The 17,844-nt window shown below is 42.0% G+C and overlaps 1 protein-coding gene and 1 pseudogene across 2 annotated transcripts in view; both read right to left on the bottom strand.

Annotated features, from left to right (window-relative positions):
* The window catches only part of LOC144823974 (WD repeat-containing protein 76-like), a 105,347-nt gene extending 90,766 nt beyond the window's left edge, over positions 1-14,581 (bottom strand). For both annotated transcript variants that reach the window (XM_078682949.1, XM_078682950.1), the window contains exons 1-3: positions 14,305-14,581; positions 5,707-5,991; positions 5,180-5,272 (exon numbers count right to left, since the gene is read on the bottom strand). In XM_078682949.1, the coding sequence (XP_078539075.1) occupies positions 5,180-5,272; positions 5,707-5,991; positions 14,305-14,373 (447 nt within the window). In that variant the 5' untranslated portion in view covers positions 14,374-14,581. The remainder of the gene's footprint in view (positions 1-5,179; positions 5,273-5,706; positions 5,992-14,304) is intronic.
* LOC144823975 (lysosome-associated membrane glycoprotein 1 pseudogene) lies at positions 928-2,189 on the bottom strand (annotated as a pseudogene).
* Positions 14,582-17,844: the final 3,263 nt, after the last annotated feature.

Genomic DNA, 17,844 nt, shown 5'->3' with positions numbered 1-17,844 from the left:
GACTAAAATGGTAATCACTGTCCAACTGGGTACCTTTTCCTGAATGTACCGCCACCTGAAAAGATACACAACGAAAACATGCTAAATCAAGTGCAAACCTCTTTTGCTAAATCTAATGAACAAAGTCTCCCATATGGCTGGACCCACTCACCTAATCACAAGGTTACCAAATTTCACTTCTGTGGATATGTGATGAAACCAGCTCTAAAAACCCTCGTTTAAGCGCAGGCATCCAATGTTGTAACAAAACTAACAGTGGAAAAAAACTTTGTTAAATACAAGCCTGGTACCATTGAATTAGATGTATTTTTTATTAGCACTGTTAAGGCAATGCAAACATCTGAACTCAGTATTAAAGTTAAGTAAAATTTCCTATATGATTGCAGTATTGCATTAGTGACTTACAAGTACCAGGCAATCTCTGGTGCTTTTAGCTTAATTTCGAAAATAAGTCACACACCGAACAAAGATAATTTGCTGTTCGGAGTTTAATGCAATAATTCAGAGATTACTCTGATTTAACATTAAAAGGCCCACAAAGTTAGTGCAATTATCTGCAAAATGTAGTCAGACCACAGAATAGAATGGAAATAAATATTACGTTTTGTAGAGGAATAACTATATTGAGAGAAGTACTACACCAGCCATTAAAAAAGGGATTTATCCAACACCAAATTCAGCTAATTGTTTTTAAAGCACTATTTAACATTAGCAGGGTTTCTGACTTTTTGTGATACCCACTCAGTAAAAGAATTTATTTTATATTGGGAATTGTGGGCCTGTGCATAACCAACAATGTTTTGAGATGGTTTCACAAGAAGCAAAAAACCTGAAAAACACTTCTTCCTTAAAACACTCAATCTGAACTCAACAGGCAAACGTTATTGAATTCTTGCTTTGAAGATGTTCAGTTGTGACTGAGGATCGGAGGCATTGGAATAATTACATTTTTTGATATCCGGCATGGCTTCTCTTTCTGCCAATCAAATACGCAATTAGCACAATCAAAACTAGTCCTGCTAGAGCAGCGCCAACAATGATGGGTACCAACATGCTGTTTTCATCCAACTGGCATTCTCCCACTGCTCTAAATTTTCAGCAATCAATGTTGTATGCCTGGACTTGAAGGTTGACAGTATTACTTGAAAATTCCTTTGAGATCTTAAGGGTCTCTTCAGTTTTACACTTGTAGGAGTGTCCAAGAGCAGCTTTTAGGTAGAAAGTTGATCCATTTGTAGTGGCAAAATTCAAAGCTTGTGCATCATCAGGTACAGATGTGTTCACAGAAACCGACCCAAGGTAAAACACATTGGAAGAGGAATTCTTCACAAATGTCAAAGAAAGAACAGTTTGCTTCATAATAAGACTAATATTTGGTGAAGGGGTACAATTCCCTGTGGGGGTCACCTGTAAGGGATCCAAGGCAAATACATCTACCGCAGTCATTGGTTTTGGTTTGATAGGTGATGTTGAGCTACAAGCCTGAAGAAATCAGTAAGCAAGTTCCATTCCCATCAGAGACAATATATGTGCCAACTACTGGAGCAGGTGGTGGTGTTGGTGCCATGGGCTTGGCTGTTGAATTGGTAATTGGCATCTGGGTGGACTGGGAGTTTTAGCTTTACTACATACAGTTTCTTCAGCACTGAAATTATTCATTAGGAGATACGACTCAATCCAAATGTTATGAAGAGTGACATTAGCATTCCCCATGTTAAGCTGGTCATCACTGACACACCTACATGTTGTGTTGATCGGCGCAGCAATATCAGTTTTCCGAGAGGATGCTTCAATAGATCCTTTGTCAGATGCATTTGGGAAAAATGCCCTGTAGACTGGTTGAAAACAACATTCAACTCGACAACGTAATAATCAGTCGCAGTTCTATTGAAGTGCAGGCTTAGAACGTGTTGCTCTCCAAATGTATTAGCCAAAATGGGAGATGACTCACTTCCATTACCACAAGTACTATTATGGTGCACAACAGCATCATCTGGAAGACTGAAGCTACTGATTCTCTGTTTGTCTGAAGCTGTATATTGCACTGAAAAATTAAGCGATAAGTGTGCCATGATGCAACTTTTGTTGTTACCATCTTTAACATCAAATAAAACAGCAGAGGAAGTATGCAGAAAACCAAGCAACAATAAGGCAGGCAGCGTCCGCCACCAGGGCCCGCCCGGAGCCATGATAGTGTAGAGCGACATAGAGGGAGATGCACGGAGTAAGGAGCGCCCGCGGGGTTGCAAAGATGTATAAGACGGCAGTTGGTGAAGACTCTGCCGCCGTGCGCGGTCTGCAGTTACCCCTGCGGGGCAAGCTGTCAAGATGGGGCAAGCACAGGGGAGACCTCAGTTGCTCGGTCTCTGATCTATACCAGCGTTATCGAATCATGTGAGGGTAACGTCACGGGAGGGACTAAGATGTCAAAACGCAATCGCAACAGTGACTGGAAACGGGGCCTCATCTTCCTTATTTTAAGTCGTACGGGAAAAACGAAAGTTCGCTACCCACTGACTCTAATTTTAAATTTAGTGAATTGCCCCGACTCTCTCAAAGATTACCACAACCGCTCCCGCTTTACCCCTTTGAGAAAACCTATAAATCCAAGCCGAGGCATGACCCTCTAGCAAGGCGAAATTACCTGAAACGGTGTCTGTAGGTACTACAAAGACCCGGATGCAAAAGCCCGCGAAAACGTGAGTTCCTTAAGATGGTAGCCGATCGTCAATGGAGCGTCAAAACGTCACAGCTATGTAAACAAACCATATTCATTACAAGTGCCCAAAGCTATCTTAAAGGTGCCCTCCACCTAATGTACCTAAATAAACAGCAGCATGTTTATTTTTGCATCACACTTTCACTTTAAGTGAAACGTGATGCAAAAAATATGAACACGCTGCTGCCTTGGCAGAAAAGCACCCACAGTCTGCCAAAATCCCCCTGTCCTCCCCGTGACCCCTGCGACTCTGAGCTCTGTGCCTGCCTGCCTGGAGTAAACAAAGCAATAAAATGAAACATAACCCCTGACTACACGCCTTTACATGCCTTGGTGGAAGAGACGAGAGACACCATGCGTGCTGCTCCAGGTGGGCGGCCGCCATGGTGCTGCCCTGTGCGCGGGTGAGTTCAGTTCACCTCGCTCTGTTTGCTGAGCCTGTCAAGGAGTCGGCCTGAAGCGGAGAACAGCGGGACGCGGGAGTGCATGAGCGTGACGCCGTGAGCGTGCACTTTAGCGTTCCCTGCGGCTCCTGGCAGTGGCGGCCCTGCAAAGCCTGAAGCGCGTTCAGGGAGGCAGACCTGGAGACAGACCTGAGCTCGTGCCCATACTAGAATCGGCTCGTGCACAGGTCTGTCTCCAGGTCTGCCTCCCTTGGAGGCAAACACGGCAGCTATAAGTCTCGTTGGCGGCAGCGCTTCGCGCTGCAACGCCAGCGAGACTTAAAAATAATAATACTTAATTGCACAACAATTGCCCATGTTCCCTCCCCCCAGTTTGTCAGAATGGGGGATAAGGAATAATCTGTGCAAGGCAGCTTTTCAAAACTCATACAGTTAGCAGTTTTATAGTCGGTGGGGGGCAGGGAGGCTTACTGCAATATTAGTGAAAACATGGAGTATATAGTACAAGAGTTTTGGAATGTTTTTCGAAATTGTGAGCAGAAACTCTCGGTAACACAATATACCAGCGCGTTCAGAGGGGCTTAAAGATGTTCTCATCTCTAGTAGCCTATACCAAATAGCAACCACCCTTGCGGGGTTAGGTTGAAGGCTTCTTGAGCAGTGCTGCCCTGGACCATCCTTTCAGCCACAGGAAACTCAGCTATGCAGTCACAAGAGAGCACTCCCATTACAATACCACCAGGGAAGGTGTGAAGGGATGTGGCACAGTGCTTTTGCACTGGCAACATGCCTCTCCTGGAACCACAATCAGTGATTGCTGGGTTCTTTTGGAAAAGTGTGGTGGAGGGGAGAATCTTTTGTTCTTGGGCAGAAGGATGTGGGAGCAGACATAGCTATCACAGCACTTTAGCATAGAAGGTGTCTGCACCAATTTCAAGCAAATACCAAGGGCTTATCAGTCCTCAATAAGCATTGGAAAAATTTGAAATTATGCCTATGCCTTAGTTGGCTTTGCCAATGCTTTTTTGGCAAGACCGTACTTCACAGCATCGACAAAAAGCATTTTATTTCTGATGAGATGCAGTATTGGGCAAAAGAAAAATAAACGGCGCGATGACACAGCTACATCAGTGCAAGAGTGTACGCATGTGTCATCATTTATCACACACATCATTTATCACACATGCATGCGCTTTCGAAATTACTGACGCTTTTTCCTTTATTTACCGATCCATTATCAAATAAAATAAAATTTAAAAAACAGTAGCATATAGCTCTATTTTTTAAAGCAGAGGTGCCAATTGAAATTTTCTGCAACTGCCCCACATCTAAAAATATAAAAAATAAAACGGAGCACAGGTTGGGGCCCATAGGAGTGAGCGGAGTGAATAAAATTAAAAAATAAAAGCACGATCAGAGGAGGAGAGGACAAGCTGCACATGAGGCAAGAGAACAGCACTGGGGGGTATAAGGAGAACCACACAAGGGAGAAACACTGAGCGTGGGGGAAAAGACACAAGAGATGAAGAGCAGCACATAAGGTAAAGAGCAACTCAGAGCGTGGGGTGGGTATTTGGTGGGAGAAGAAGCACACAAGGAAGAGGAGAGCAGGAAGGAACATGCACTCTCAGAGCGCTTTGATAAAAACACAGCAGTTCCCTAAACGCTAGCAATGGAAGGCTGTAAGTCAGCCAACCAAAAGGATGGTAAAGACAATAGGGAGGGACAAACAGGAGAAGGCAAGCCATTGAATAAGAAGCAAGCAATGAGAGCAAACGTCAATAAAGCCAACAAATGGTAATCAATGTACAAGCTGAAGTTTAATCTGTTTTTGGAAAGAACACAACAAGTCTTTTGCAATCAGACATCTTGTACTGTCTGGTGGGCGAGACCTAAGAATGAGCAACTCTGAAGTAGGTCAATGGCTGAAAACTGTTTGACCAATGTGATGCAAATAATAACAAAATGATGATCACAATGATTTAACTATTTTAACACTTCTAGTAGCAACAAATAAATCAGTATATCACCAAATATACTAACACACAAAACTCACCTCAAGTATATTTAAAGCAGCAAAGAACTTTGCGTTGTCCTTGATACTCTGCAACCTCTTCTTTTCGTACTCGGATAGCGGAGCCGGTGTGCCCTGGAAGACGAAAAAAAGGCTTTATACCAGAAGTCACAGGGACTGCGTAGAGGAACCCATCTCTCACTACAGGGGTCTGATCATGAAGAGGATAGTCAGCCCTGATTAGCGGAATCACTAGGATCAGAATTAGATACCCTCCCCTTCACTTCAGGGGTCATCGACATACTGCAGAAATCCAGCCCTCATTACAGGGGCAACATGATTTTGGAAAGGTAGCCCCCTAAACGAGTCACAGATATCAAACAGAGAAACACTGCTCTTAACGGACTAGTACCTTGTAACCCTCCCCCCCCCACCAAAAAAAAAACATTTCATGCTCTGAGTTACTACTATATAGGAACCTCAATCACTAGCCAGGCACACTTAGAAAACAAGCTTGAAACTGTACCAACCAATTGCTGCAAGTCAGTCCGTGTTTCGGGGCATCTTACCAGGATGCTATCCTCATTGTCACTGTCTTCAGTGTGGTCATCGCTGTCACTTCCAGAGTCACTGTCTGCTGTAAGTGTCTGGGGCTTCCTTTGACCCCGGACTTTCTCCTTTCTTGAAGGCTCCTCACTCCTGGAATATGCCTCCAACAGGCGCTTCTGTGGTCCTCGTTTCGGTGTAAGCAGTACTGGCGTGTTAGAAAAGGCAACAGGCAACCTCTCCAGGGCGATACGCACTGAACGTCGAGGTGAGTCCTTTACATCTGGCTTTTCTTTGGGGGTTTGTTCCTGTACCAATAAATCAGACAGACAAGAATACTCAAAATCAAGAAATGCGAAGATTTTTGTGGGCGAGGTGTGAGAAGCAAGACTTCTGGAAATCAGGATGAAGTAGGGAATATACAGCACCCAATGCCTAGGATAGATTGTTTGGGGTCAAAGGCAACATTTCTTCATGTTTATTTTGTCCTACGGACAAGTAGACCCCACTGCATGAGGCACAACCCCATTGGCTGGCAGTTTTGCAGTGCCACATTATTAATGTCTGCTGCTGCAAAGGCAAGACATCTATTGACATGTAGAAGATGCTTAAATTAGTATACATAATTCATTATTGCAAAACATTTATTGGTAGGGCAATGGCTAACAGGAAACAGAGTGAGTTACAAGTTCAGCTTGCTTCACCAACAGTTGTTCCAAGTAGAAAACATTTACAAATGGCTGCAAAATATAACTATTTGTGGAGGTTTGCAAGGTTTCCAGAATGTGCCTTGAAAATATGTAAAAACATGAAGTATGGAAGCAAGAGTAAGGATTCTCCAAATTGAAAATAAAACATGCGCCCCCAACTAAAAAAATAAAATAAACACGTTTACAGACAGTTTTGCTAAACTATTGAAACTATTATGCAATTTGCTTTTGAAATAGAATGTTCGCAAAACATTTGCATCTTCAGGAAAGCATATTAAAGTTAAATATACTTTTGCTAAATTAGCAATTTTTAAAGGGCAACTTTATATGCATTTTCTCTACAGCATCATTTATCAAGCATGCAGGTTGCATTCCAAGATTTGACAGGAAGTAAAATTTTGAAAAACAGCAAGATATGTAGAAAAGAAAAAAAGAAACGATAAATAATATATATATATATATATATATATATATATATATATATATATATATATTATATATATATAATTATTTTTTTTCCAGACCTTTGGCTCCTTTCGCTGACACGGCGCTCTTTGAACGGTGCGATACCTTACAACCGAGCCCGGCTGTTGATACATCTCACACCCTTTCCCACAGGAAATAATTAGGTCGCACTTCGACTTCGATAAATCCAAAGCTTGTGCCTGAATGTATTCTTCAATTTTAAACACACTCGCGAGCGTGGAAACAAACCACCAACACACACACATACATATTCATATTCTGAACTCTATTATATAAGCAGAATTCTGGTATAATTAGAGTGCTGGCATATTTACAATCCGTCAAGGATAAGAAAGCTAGCCTAAACAAAACCTATTCACAAATAGAGATCTACATATATAGAGTAACCATGGGCGTAGTTTGCGTAGTAGCGCTACGCCTTAGCTACGCTTAGCTACGCTAGGTGCACTTCGCGAGCAACGCAAACTGCGTAGTGCGATAGGGAAAATGCTGTTCGCACCGATTGCTCAGTGCCGGATGCTTGTCCGCACTGTGCAGTCATTGCAAACGGCATCTTGCACAGTGCAAGCGGTCGTTTTCGGCCGCTCGAGTAGACTTGTACTCTAGCGGCAGCTTTCTCAACGCGGACTGGTAGTTTCTCATCCCGAGCGGTTGCGAGCATACACGACCACTCGCAATGAGAAACCTGACCTCCCAGCGTTGAGAATCTTGCCGGGAGGTTTATTTTCCATACTCGCGATCTGCAACTTGATGTTGCTGATCACAAACGAGGAAAAAAGTCTCGCCGGGATGTTGATTTTGCTCGCTCGCGGTCGCCAACTTAACGTTGAGGACCGCGAGCAAGCAAAACATGCCCGCAACGCTATGCGTTTTTGCACAGTGCTACGTGCAATTCGCGTAGTAGCACAAACTACGGACGCTCCGCGAGCGTAGTACTACGCCCAGGGTTAATATAGAGCCTGTGAATATGAATCGAAACTCTGGCTTAATATGAGCCCTACTGGAAGAAATGGGGCAATCCCAGTATTCCTAGGATCTAGGGATGTTATGTATATACAATAATACAGTGTTCCATTCAGGTTTGTTTAAGATCCTTCACAACTTAAGGGAGTCTCAAAAAGCCCACGATAATCCCCAATAACAATCAATAAAATACAGAATATAAACGATGAAGTGCACAGACAGCTCTATACCGTAATATGTGTTCTTGTAATCATTGCTAATAGTATATAGCGGTCTGTGCACTTTATTTTTTCACCATTTTCACTTACACTGCATCTGCACCAGGTGCACCTATTGTTCGATCTACCAATGTATGGTTATTATCCATAATACAATAAGTGTACTATGTTTTTCATTCATTGTGATTGAGTTGCACTTGCTGAGGCTTCCTTAAGTTGTAAATGATCCTAAATGTATGTGAATGGATAACTGTATTTTCGTATATTAATATGAGCCTTGGCATAAACAGAGAAACTATCTCATATCTGATTTAGTGAGAATAAACCCATCATTTGTCACCTTTCCAAGTGTTACTTAATGGGACAAACTGATGTTTCTGTACAAGTACATTTCTGAACCATCTTGTCTCATGGGCAAGTAAATATTTTATAAAATGTCATACTTGGCAGGACAAAGATGAATTGACCAAGATGGCGGAGAGTCTCCACAAGACATGTTGGTAAATGAGTTCTGAACGGGTCATACAGTAGTTTTTTAGGAAACAAGGGACCCCTATAGTGACAGCTAGCTATAACATAGGGAATAAGCTAACATACGTTTATTCTATGTAGCCATCATTATGTATCTCTGATGAAAAATTGACACTTTGATCTATCAAATAATTTATGCTTATAAAAGATAAAATAAATAAATAAATATATTGTTTTGATAAATAAAATTAATGTGTTAATTGATTATGTACCTTAGGGTAGTCTATCTCTCTCACTGTCATTACTGATACTTCTAGAGGTATTCTTATATTGTAAATTTTTACTGATATCAGTTTCTAGCTATAATACTTTCTTACATCGGGTCATACAGTAGGACAATAGGGTGTTCAGAGGCCTGGCCACTTGGCCAGAATGGTTTAAGTACAATGTTAAAGGGGCAAAAGTGTTCTGGTAAAGGGGACGCAAGAAACAACACTCTAAAAAGGGAATTCTTAATACTTTCTGACCTGCTGGAGCTGCTCCGCAGGGTATGCTAGATTGTGTTCACTGCCTTATGCGAGACAGGAAGCTTGATTTGCTACTGTCGTACGATACCTGTCCTGAAGAAGCAAAGCTTGCGCTGATGCGGCCTGGTTTTTACATATTCTGTGATGGGGTTTGCTTGCATTGCTACTGCCCGAGCTCTACCTGTCCTCTGAAGGAGGGAATCTTGAACCATCTCTGCCCAAGGTATGCTTGTTCGAAGAAGAAGTGCAGTTTCCACAGAAAAAGTAAAATATATATTGAATGCACTTGCATAACAACCTTTCCTAATATTTCATATGAGATCTCTTTAGTCCTAAGGAATGCACCTGACCCCGGAGGGGAAATATTCAAACAACAAAACACGTTGAAAGAAAAAAGCTATTTTTTTTAAAATCAACATTCCCGTTTGTATTTAAGTGGTCGGTAAACAGCCGTAAAAACATTTCTGGCTTAATCACACACAATTTTAAGAGAGGTCTGATGGGTTAAATAAGGGAGAACATACATATCAACATAAAAAGACATACCCTCACCCAAGCTGGAGAGACTATGAGTAGGAGACTGTACAACCAGTGAACATTAGTACTCCAAAGGCTTTCCCATGCTTTATGTGGAAGCAATTGTTGAAGATGGCGATTCATCATCCTATACAAGAATTAGTGCTCCTAGAAAATATTTGTGAACTGCATTTTAGCATGAGCAAATATGCATGTGTGGATCTGCTCATGCGAAAATCTGAGTGTTTGCAAGTTTACTTTCCCTTCAACTACTTTTCCCCCCCAACCCTGGAAGAAGGTTTACGTCTGCCATTGTCAGGAGTACATTTCCAACATTTCTCAGTATGGGAAGACATTAGAGAAGAGTTGTTGAAAACTCTTAAACCATGCAAGTTAGGTTTGCACAGACTCAAAAGGGCATTCTAACCCAGAAACTATTGCTTACCACTACCTTCAGCCCCAGTATGTAGATCTGTGGAAACGTGGCAACTAAGGGGTTTGCAAGTATTCGAATACTACTATAGTAAGAGCCCTGGCATAAACAGAGAGGCTTTATCAGAGCTCTTATATAATGAGATTGTTGCGATAATTTGTTGCTGCAATACATGGCACCAAAGTACCAAGTGAATTTTGTTACAGGACAAGTAGATTTATAAAGCAACCTGCCCCATGGACAAGTATATATTGTATTAAATTCCACAACCCTGAATGAATGTATGGGAATTCCATTAGAGGTTTGGTAATTTCTTACAGGAGTGTTTATTTATTGCATGTTCATGCCCTTTATGGAGGGTGTAAACCAGTTCTTCAACTCCTCTCACCACCTCTTCAGTATAGTAGCTCCCTGTGTGTTATACTTGTTCTGTAAGTGAAAGAGCCATGTGATATTACTTCTGCTACTGTCACCTAGTCTTTACTTATTTTCTTATGTTAGGGATGGTTGCGCTGCTAGTGTTAGAGTTTTTCCCCACAAAATGTGCAATTTGGGGAACAAATAATTTGATGAATGAATGATGTTGCCCTTAATACTATTTAATTATGATGATTATAATTCTATTTATTCTCAGTTTAGTTATGCCACATTTTTGCAAAGACACCATCTTGCTACGATGAACGCAGTTCATAGAGTTTGTTAAATTGCTCCTGCTCATTCCACCTCCCAATCAATGCCTCCCTGCAAGTTCTCTCTCCCTACAGTACACTGTGACACAATTGGTTATTTTTCTTAGAGAGCTTGTATTGAGAATGAAATGTTCTATTGGTTTCCCAATGTATAAATTATGAAGGACACTTCACCTGGACGTTCTGATGCAAGCTAGCTAGCACACTAGTTAGTCTACGAGTGTTTGTTAAAGACTGGTTTATATTGTATTTTGCATCTCCGTACTGCTGTGGAAGATGTCCTTTATCTTAGAAATAGGTTAGTGTTATAAACGTTTAATGATTATCTTGCTTCTGGTTTATCCAATACGTGCGACTGATAGTCATGCCATGATGGATATGCAGTGTTGTTAATTGTTTATTTGTAAAATGGGTACAATAACCCTTGTCTTTCGGAGTGACCAGAGAGACTTTTCGTTTTCCTCTGAGAACACTATTCGACTATTTAGAGAGATTTTCTTTTAACCCCTTCGATGCGGATGACAAAGCCAGCTCGTCATGGGCGTTACCTGCCCTACGCGGATGACGAGTTGGCTTTGTCACAAACCGCGCGATTTTTAAATTTCAGCGCACAGCGGGAAAACCCGCTAGCGCGGTAGCGGTTAAAGATCGTGTCAGGGTTACTTGTGAATCTGACATTTATATTTTAGAAAGAGTTACACGATTTGTGGGACTTTCTTTCACTCTGATTCTGTACTCGCATCTGAAACTCTATGGCATTTACTCCATGTCTCTGTATTGCCTATTTTGAGATTTTTGTAATAAAACTCTTTTTAATACATCTAGAACTCAGTTATTCAGTGGTCCCAGTTACTATTTGATTTATTCTGTTAATTTCCGTGGGCCTGATGTCGTGGAGGGTGGTGACTTACTGCAAGCACAAAGGGTGCTGGAGCGGAGTCACCTGAGGTAAGTTTTAGGGTGATCAAAATATTGGGGTTCAGTTAAATATTGGGCTAATGGCTTTACATTAGTGCTCATGTTGTACCTTGGCATTGTGAAGCTTCGCCTTAAAATCTCTATTGCACAAACGAGAGAACAATGCTTTTTTTAATGTATAAGGAAAGAGAACTGCCAAAAGAAAAGCAGAGTTCACTTCTGGTTTTGTGTGTGAAACAAGCGGTTTTTTAAACGGACTAAAAGAAATAGTAAACAATTTAAATACATCTGACAAGTAGCTCCATGTCATGTAAAACACATTTGGCAACAGCGCCAACCATACTGGGGTTTTAAGCCATAATGAAAGAGTTAAAAACACGACTACCAGCACCACAATGCAACATGCTGTAAACAGAAAAGCTAGGAATAGAAAATGGCATCTGTTGTATGTTGAAATACATAGCATGGAGTTGTAATGTGCTGACCCTCCAGAATACAGAATAAGAATGTGTTGATTAAAAAGAACAGGAGTAGGAGCGGAGAAGCTGGAGTGGTCAGATCTCTGATGGATGGGGTCTCTGCTTACTTCGGATAACTCGTCAACCATATGTGTGAGTCACCTGCATTTTCAAACCATCATATGTCATTGGAAGACCCGTAAAATTCAAAATAAAGTGTAATTCCTGACCTACTGCCTTTTTTTTTTAGACAGTTACAGGTTAAACAGTCAAGCAGATGAGAGGACAGAGATAGCCATGCAAATGGAAGCACCCAATGCTAACGGGCTACCAGTCCTTGGATAAACAAACTGCATTCAAAAAAAAATTAAAGGAACAATGCATGCAGCAGACCCTGAATTTTTCTGAATAGACATTAAGAGGAAACATGGTGTGCTGGAATCACTCATCCAGAGCCCGTGTTCAGCGTAGAGGTTGGTGTGATTTAGGTGGGGCACCTGTAACATCACTGGGATGTGGCCTTCCTCGAACAAAGGCAGCACGTGGTGCACATGCTGCAAAGCAAGGGCCACCAGCTCATATTCATTAAAATTAAGATAAGATTAACTTTATTGGGGGGAAAAAGCCAGACAATCACTTAAAAACAGGTAAGTTAGACTTGTGGTTGCACATTGAAACAAAAAACAATCTATAGTTTACACAACAGCTATGCAAACTATAACTTTCAAATCAAGCACAATACTCACCTCTGGGATGCAAAACTAGTTGCAAAATCAGTGATTTTGTATTTTTTTATTGATTTTCTTTCGGCTGGGGAAGGACAGGCAGGCTAAATCCTCAGCCTCCACCTTAGCAAGAGAATCTCCCCTTCCTTCTTTATAGTTTTTTAAATCCAGAACATAAGAACCGAGTGTTCTTGTACTATAATGGCAACCACAACACTTTTCCAAAAGTTGGGGTCAACAATCAGAGACCTCCAAGTCTATAAAACTGACTTGGGGTTACGGTCCTGAAACGGTCGAAGGAAGAAACAGCTCCCTTGGCCAATTAGATTATATTTTGTTTTCTGCTCTTCTTTTTGGGCAGTGGAAGACTGTGTACCTAAGTTCATTCACATCTTCTAATTAATGGTCTGGATTGCTCTATAATTTAAACTCTACATGCCTCTCCCAAAAAATGAAGTGTTAATTTCTCAAAAACTACATAAAAGATTTCCATCAATCCAAGCAAGGGCACTTCCCTGAATAACGTTCTACTGTCATGCGAAGTTCGGTGTAATTTTGCTCAGTGTTTATTTAGCTATATATCGGAGACTAAAACAGTCAAAGAGAGGCAAGCCACAGCCATGCATGCCAAAGGTCTGGTTTGGCTCTAACAGTACCTACTTGAACTGAGCTTCCAAAATATATGGCATCTAAATCCGCAACAGACATGAACAAAATATGATAAAGTCTTAAAAATTCAAAAAAAGTGCATGCATAAGCGTTTTACCCAAGTACATATTTGCATTGACAGGCGTGTACTAAAAAGGGCTAATTTTAAAATGAACATTTTCTGCTCCTTGCAATGACGACAATACCATTAGTGAACTAAGAGGCAATGCTTGTGTCTCTAGTCTAGTCTACATACAGTCTAGATTCCAATCATACATGGAGCACCATAGTAGATTAATAAATCAAACACAAGAGGCTTTTGTACAGAACATATCCTGAACTCACAAATTTGAAGAAGCTGTGTGATAATGAAGAAAAGGGAGACTTGGTTAAATAAAATATTTGCCTAGTATACCACAATTTTGTCAAGCGGGAAGCAGAGACTGATCCCAGGTTTTCCGATTTCACAATGAGCAACTTAGTTACTAGATCGGCATCTCCTTCTGTCTATTTTCAGCAAAAGTTAGTGATGTCTTTAAATAATGTCCATGAAGCTAAAGCGTGTTGGCTGGCAGAAACTACATGACACTCAATTAGTTTTGTGCACGATGGTCTACGAGGGCCTCGAATGGAGCCAAGCAAGCACCTGGCACGAGCTTTCAGTGGCTCGCCCGCCTTTGGTTAATATACGATAATCTATAGTATATTATTTATTAGTAGAGGGCGAGCCACTACAAGCTCGAGCCGGGTACTTGCATAATAGGTTAGCAGTTGAGATCAGGGAGATGTATGAGAAGCGACAAGGGGGCGTGGGGGGCTTCCCCTTGTATTGTTTAATTTTCTCGGGTCGACAACCTACCTGAAGCCTTTGCAGCGCCCCTGGTGAGAACTTCTCTAGCCCGGGCATGTCTGTCTCCATCCCCTCCATGTTGTGGGTCTCTTCACTTTTTTTTTTTTTAACTTCGCCGAGCACTTCCACTTCTTTCACGAGTGCTGTCTTCCACTCTTTGTTCTTGTGTAAAATTTGTCTGTTGAAAGTCTACGTCTATGACTTTGCCTTCCCTCTAGGTCTCTGCCATCAGGTCCCCAAATCCAACTCTTCTCTTTTTTTCCCACCAGCACTAGTTTCAGAACTAGCCGGCCCACGAAGTGACGTCACAGGAAGAGTCGGCAATGAGGGCGGGAGAACTGTCTCCATGGAAACCACTGTTGTAATTATATTGATGAAGCAAAGCTTCGCATATTTTGCGGCTTGCCGAAATCAAGAACCTCATTTATGTGTAATAAGGTAACCCGTGTATGTTTTACTAACGTTTATATTAAGTTTGAGTAAAGTTTGAGACGCTTGCCTATGTGTATTTCTAATGAAATTAATCCATGTCCTCTAAAAATGGCCGCCGCTTGTATTTTAGTTACTGCGCATGCGTCAGCCACACTCACGTGTCCTGACGCGTCTGCAGAAGTGGAGGGAAAGTTATGCGCATGCGTAATTCATAGCTGTGCTTATCATGTGGTACTGCTCGTGCCACTGCTCTTGTATTTCGTCTAAATGTAGCTAACATTTAAATTGCATAAGTTTATTTCTTGATGATGAGTTAAAAGTACAAACCCTGCGATGTGTTTTCATAATGACATTATTATGTATTAATTTGTTTTCGCTTACTTTTCATGTACCGCGGGCAATGGGGGTCTGAGTGAGAGGAGAGCCATATTGGAGGTCCCTTCTGCGCCTGTGCGACATTCGGCAGCACGAGGGACCTTGGCTGATGGAACATAGCCAGCTGGCAGTGATGGGCGAGATGCTCCTGAGAAAGTCACCTCTGCCCTGCGAGAACAGCGAATGTGGCTTCTTATATGTTACATTGTATAGATGTGCTACTGTTAGCTCATGGGAACCCAAACATGCTAGGCGGTCCCAAAATATGTAAATGAAGGCTTCAAATCGCATATTGTGATTGGTGTGTTACCCAAATCCTACCTTAGGACCAATCGAAATTGAGGGATTCTGACACTTTGCAACATTGGGGGGTGGTACACTGTCCCAAAACTGTATATCTACCCTGGGTTCACCTAGTGAACCGTCCGACTTGTCTGGTTTAGCTGACCTGTCACTGACCCAACGCACTCAATAGGTGACTGAAAATACAGAGAGCTGCGGAGCACTCTGTCCGAATTTGACCATAGACTAAGGTTTTACTGAACCTTAAAGTGCTGGCAAGGCACTTAGCTGGGAGTTCGCTGACCCAATCGGGGTCTTGATCGATATCTGCAGAGCGGGTGGAGCGCAGGCGTTGCTTCCTAACTGTGGGTTCCGGTCCTGTCCTGAAGAGGGTCCTGTCCTGAGGGTTTGCTGTCCTGTCCTGAGGTCCTGTCCTGACTCTTATTCCGAGGGTATCCTGTCCTGTCCTGGGTGTCCATTCTGCACCTGCTGTCCTTTGAGGGGTATCCTTCCTTGAGGGTTTCCTGACTTTAACTGACCCGTGGCCAGGGTTTGGTTTCCACACCTTTCTAGGTAAATACTGCTCCGAAATCTCTTGAAATTCTTGCACCTTCTGAATTTCTAACTTTTGCTTCAATAAAGTTCAACATTGCAAATGTGATATTTTCCATGCCTTTCCGCAACTATTGAAAGTCATTTAAAATTTTGCAAAGTTATTTCTATGTCTTCTCATTTGTTAGAAATTATATTTTGCATATGCAGTGTGTCATTTCCTGATATGGTCTAGAACTTCGTTGCCTAGGTTGTTCAAAGGCCCTTTCACCTTAAATGAAGCGTGTTATTCATTATAAGTTCTTCTATAATCACACACACTTAGTCTATCACTGTTTTAGATAATACTGACTTGCATAAGTATCTTTTCTCGTTACATTTTATTAGTACTTTGATGATTACTCTGCCATTATTTCTTTATGCATATGTGATTTACATTTTCTTGGTTATTGATTGCCTTATTTTACTGTATCTCATGCAAGAAAATATTGAACTTTAGATAAACATTTTAAAACTTCCAGTTGTCCGTGGTCATTTACACAGTATTTTGAATGTTATTGGTTGGGTTTGTATTTTGTTGCCTTTCCTTTACAGCTAGCTCCCTGATTCATTGTGGTCATTAGGCACCTGCATCGGTGGATGGTAAGTCGGGTGCACTGAGAATTGGTAGCAGGGAACACACACACACCAAATTGGTAGAGCTCGTGAAGTCACCTGATCGATGTATATGGTGATTTGAAAAGTATATGGGCCCTGAAGCCGGAAACGGCGAAAACTATTGGTCGGGTGGCCTCGCGCGCTCTATCAGTTTTTCTGGTAGATCAGAGGATGGTTAGGGACTAGTTGAGAGTAAGGCAGGGACTAGTTAGGCTAGTTAAGTCGGAAGCTGCTATTATATTAATGCTGCTACAAGAGCGGCTGTTCTGAGGGAACTGATCACTCTCTTGTGAATACGCTGCTGAAATTTATGAATTACTGTATGGTCATTATTCTTGTTCTTATATTGTTATATGTACTAATCAATGCATTTGTAAATCGACTTGTTAAGTGTTGTCCGAACTCCCCGGGGAATTGAAAGGGCAAGTGGTGAATAGAATCCATTGTCCTGAGGTCACAGGTTCGAGGAAAGTTAGGTGCAGGTTAGGATAACCGGGAAGCACTAACTAGGGTTTTCTGAATACATGTGTGAATAAATGACAGTAACGGGGTTCATTGGCAAAATTCCCATAGTGGCGTAACCTAGTAAGGGTCACATCGGAAGAGTAGCAGGTTCCTCGGAGCTAGCGTGAAAGCAGAGGGGTCCGCTGAGAAACCTTAAACTCGGAACATATCCCGGAAAGAAGTGGATGAGTTTAGGGGAATAACAGGTTCACCGATGCTAGAGTGAAGGGTAGGCGGAAGAGATCTGCCCGCAGCAAGTGAAAAGTAAATGGAAGTAGTTTACTTGCAGTAATAGAATTCTATCTCTGTCTAGACACTTGAGCACTGTGGCGAATGTGTATTTGTTGTAAAATAACCAAGCACTGAGCACTTTAAAAGTAAGAAAGTTTCCGTTACCTTGTGAAGGGAGGGAGTCAGTCGAGAAGCGCCTCTGACGTCACTCTGTGCCGCGCTGGGATTGGTAGAAACAGCGGGCGGGTAGCGGAGCTGAAATTGTAAAGGAGGGGTGAGCGCCGGAGCGTGGGAACTGTCTCACGAAGGGGCCGCGCACCCATTGGCAGAGCTTATTTTGTGTCGCGCACCCATTGGTTGCACGAATTTTCTGAAGCGCATTCTGATTGGAGGTAGTTTGTAAACAAAGTTAGCGCAGAAGTCGTATGTGGCACTCGCGGACTACAGAGACGCGACCTGATCCAAGGCATCTAGGGTTTGAAAGGGATCAGTGGAAGGCTAACAGATACGATATTA

This window comes from Lissotriton helveticus, chromosome 3_1 (assembly GCF_964261635.1).
Source record: "Lissotriton helveticus chromosome 3_1, aLisHel1.1, whole genome shotgun sequence".
NCBI classification, from domain to species: domain Eukaryota; kingdom Metazoa; phylum Chordata; class Amphibia; order Caudata; family Salamandridae; genus Lissotriton; species Lissotriton helveticus.
The sequence above is the reverse complement of the archived record's forward strand: the minus strand, read 5'-3'. Positions and strand labels throughout refer to the sequence as shown.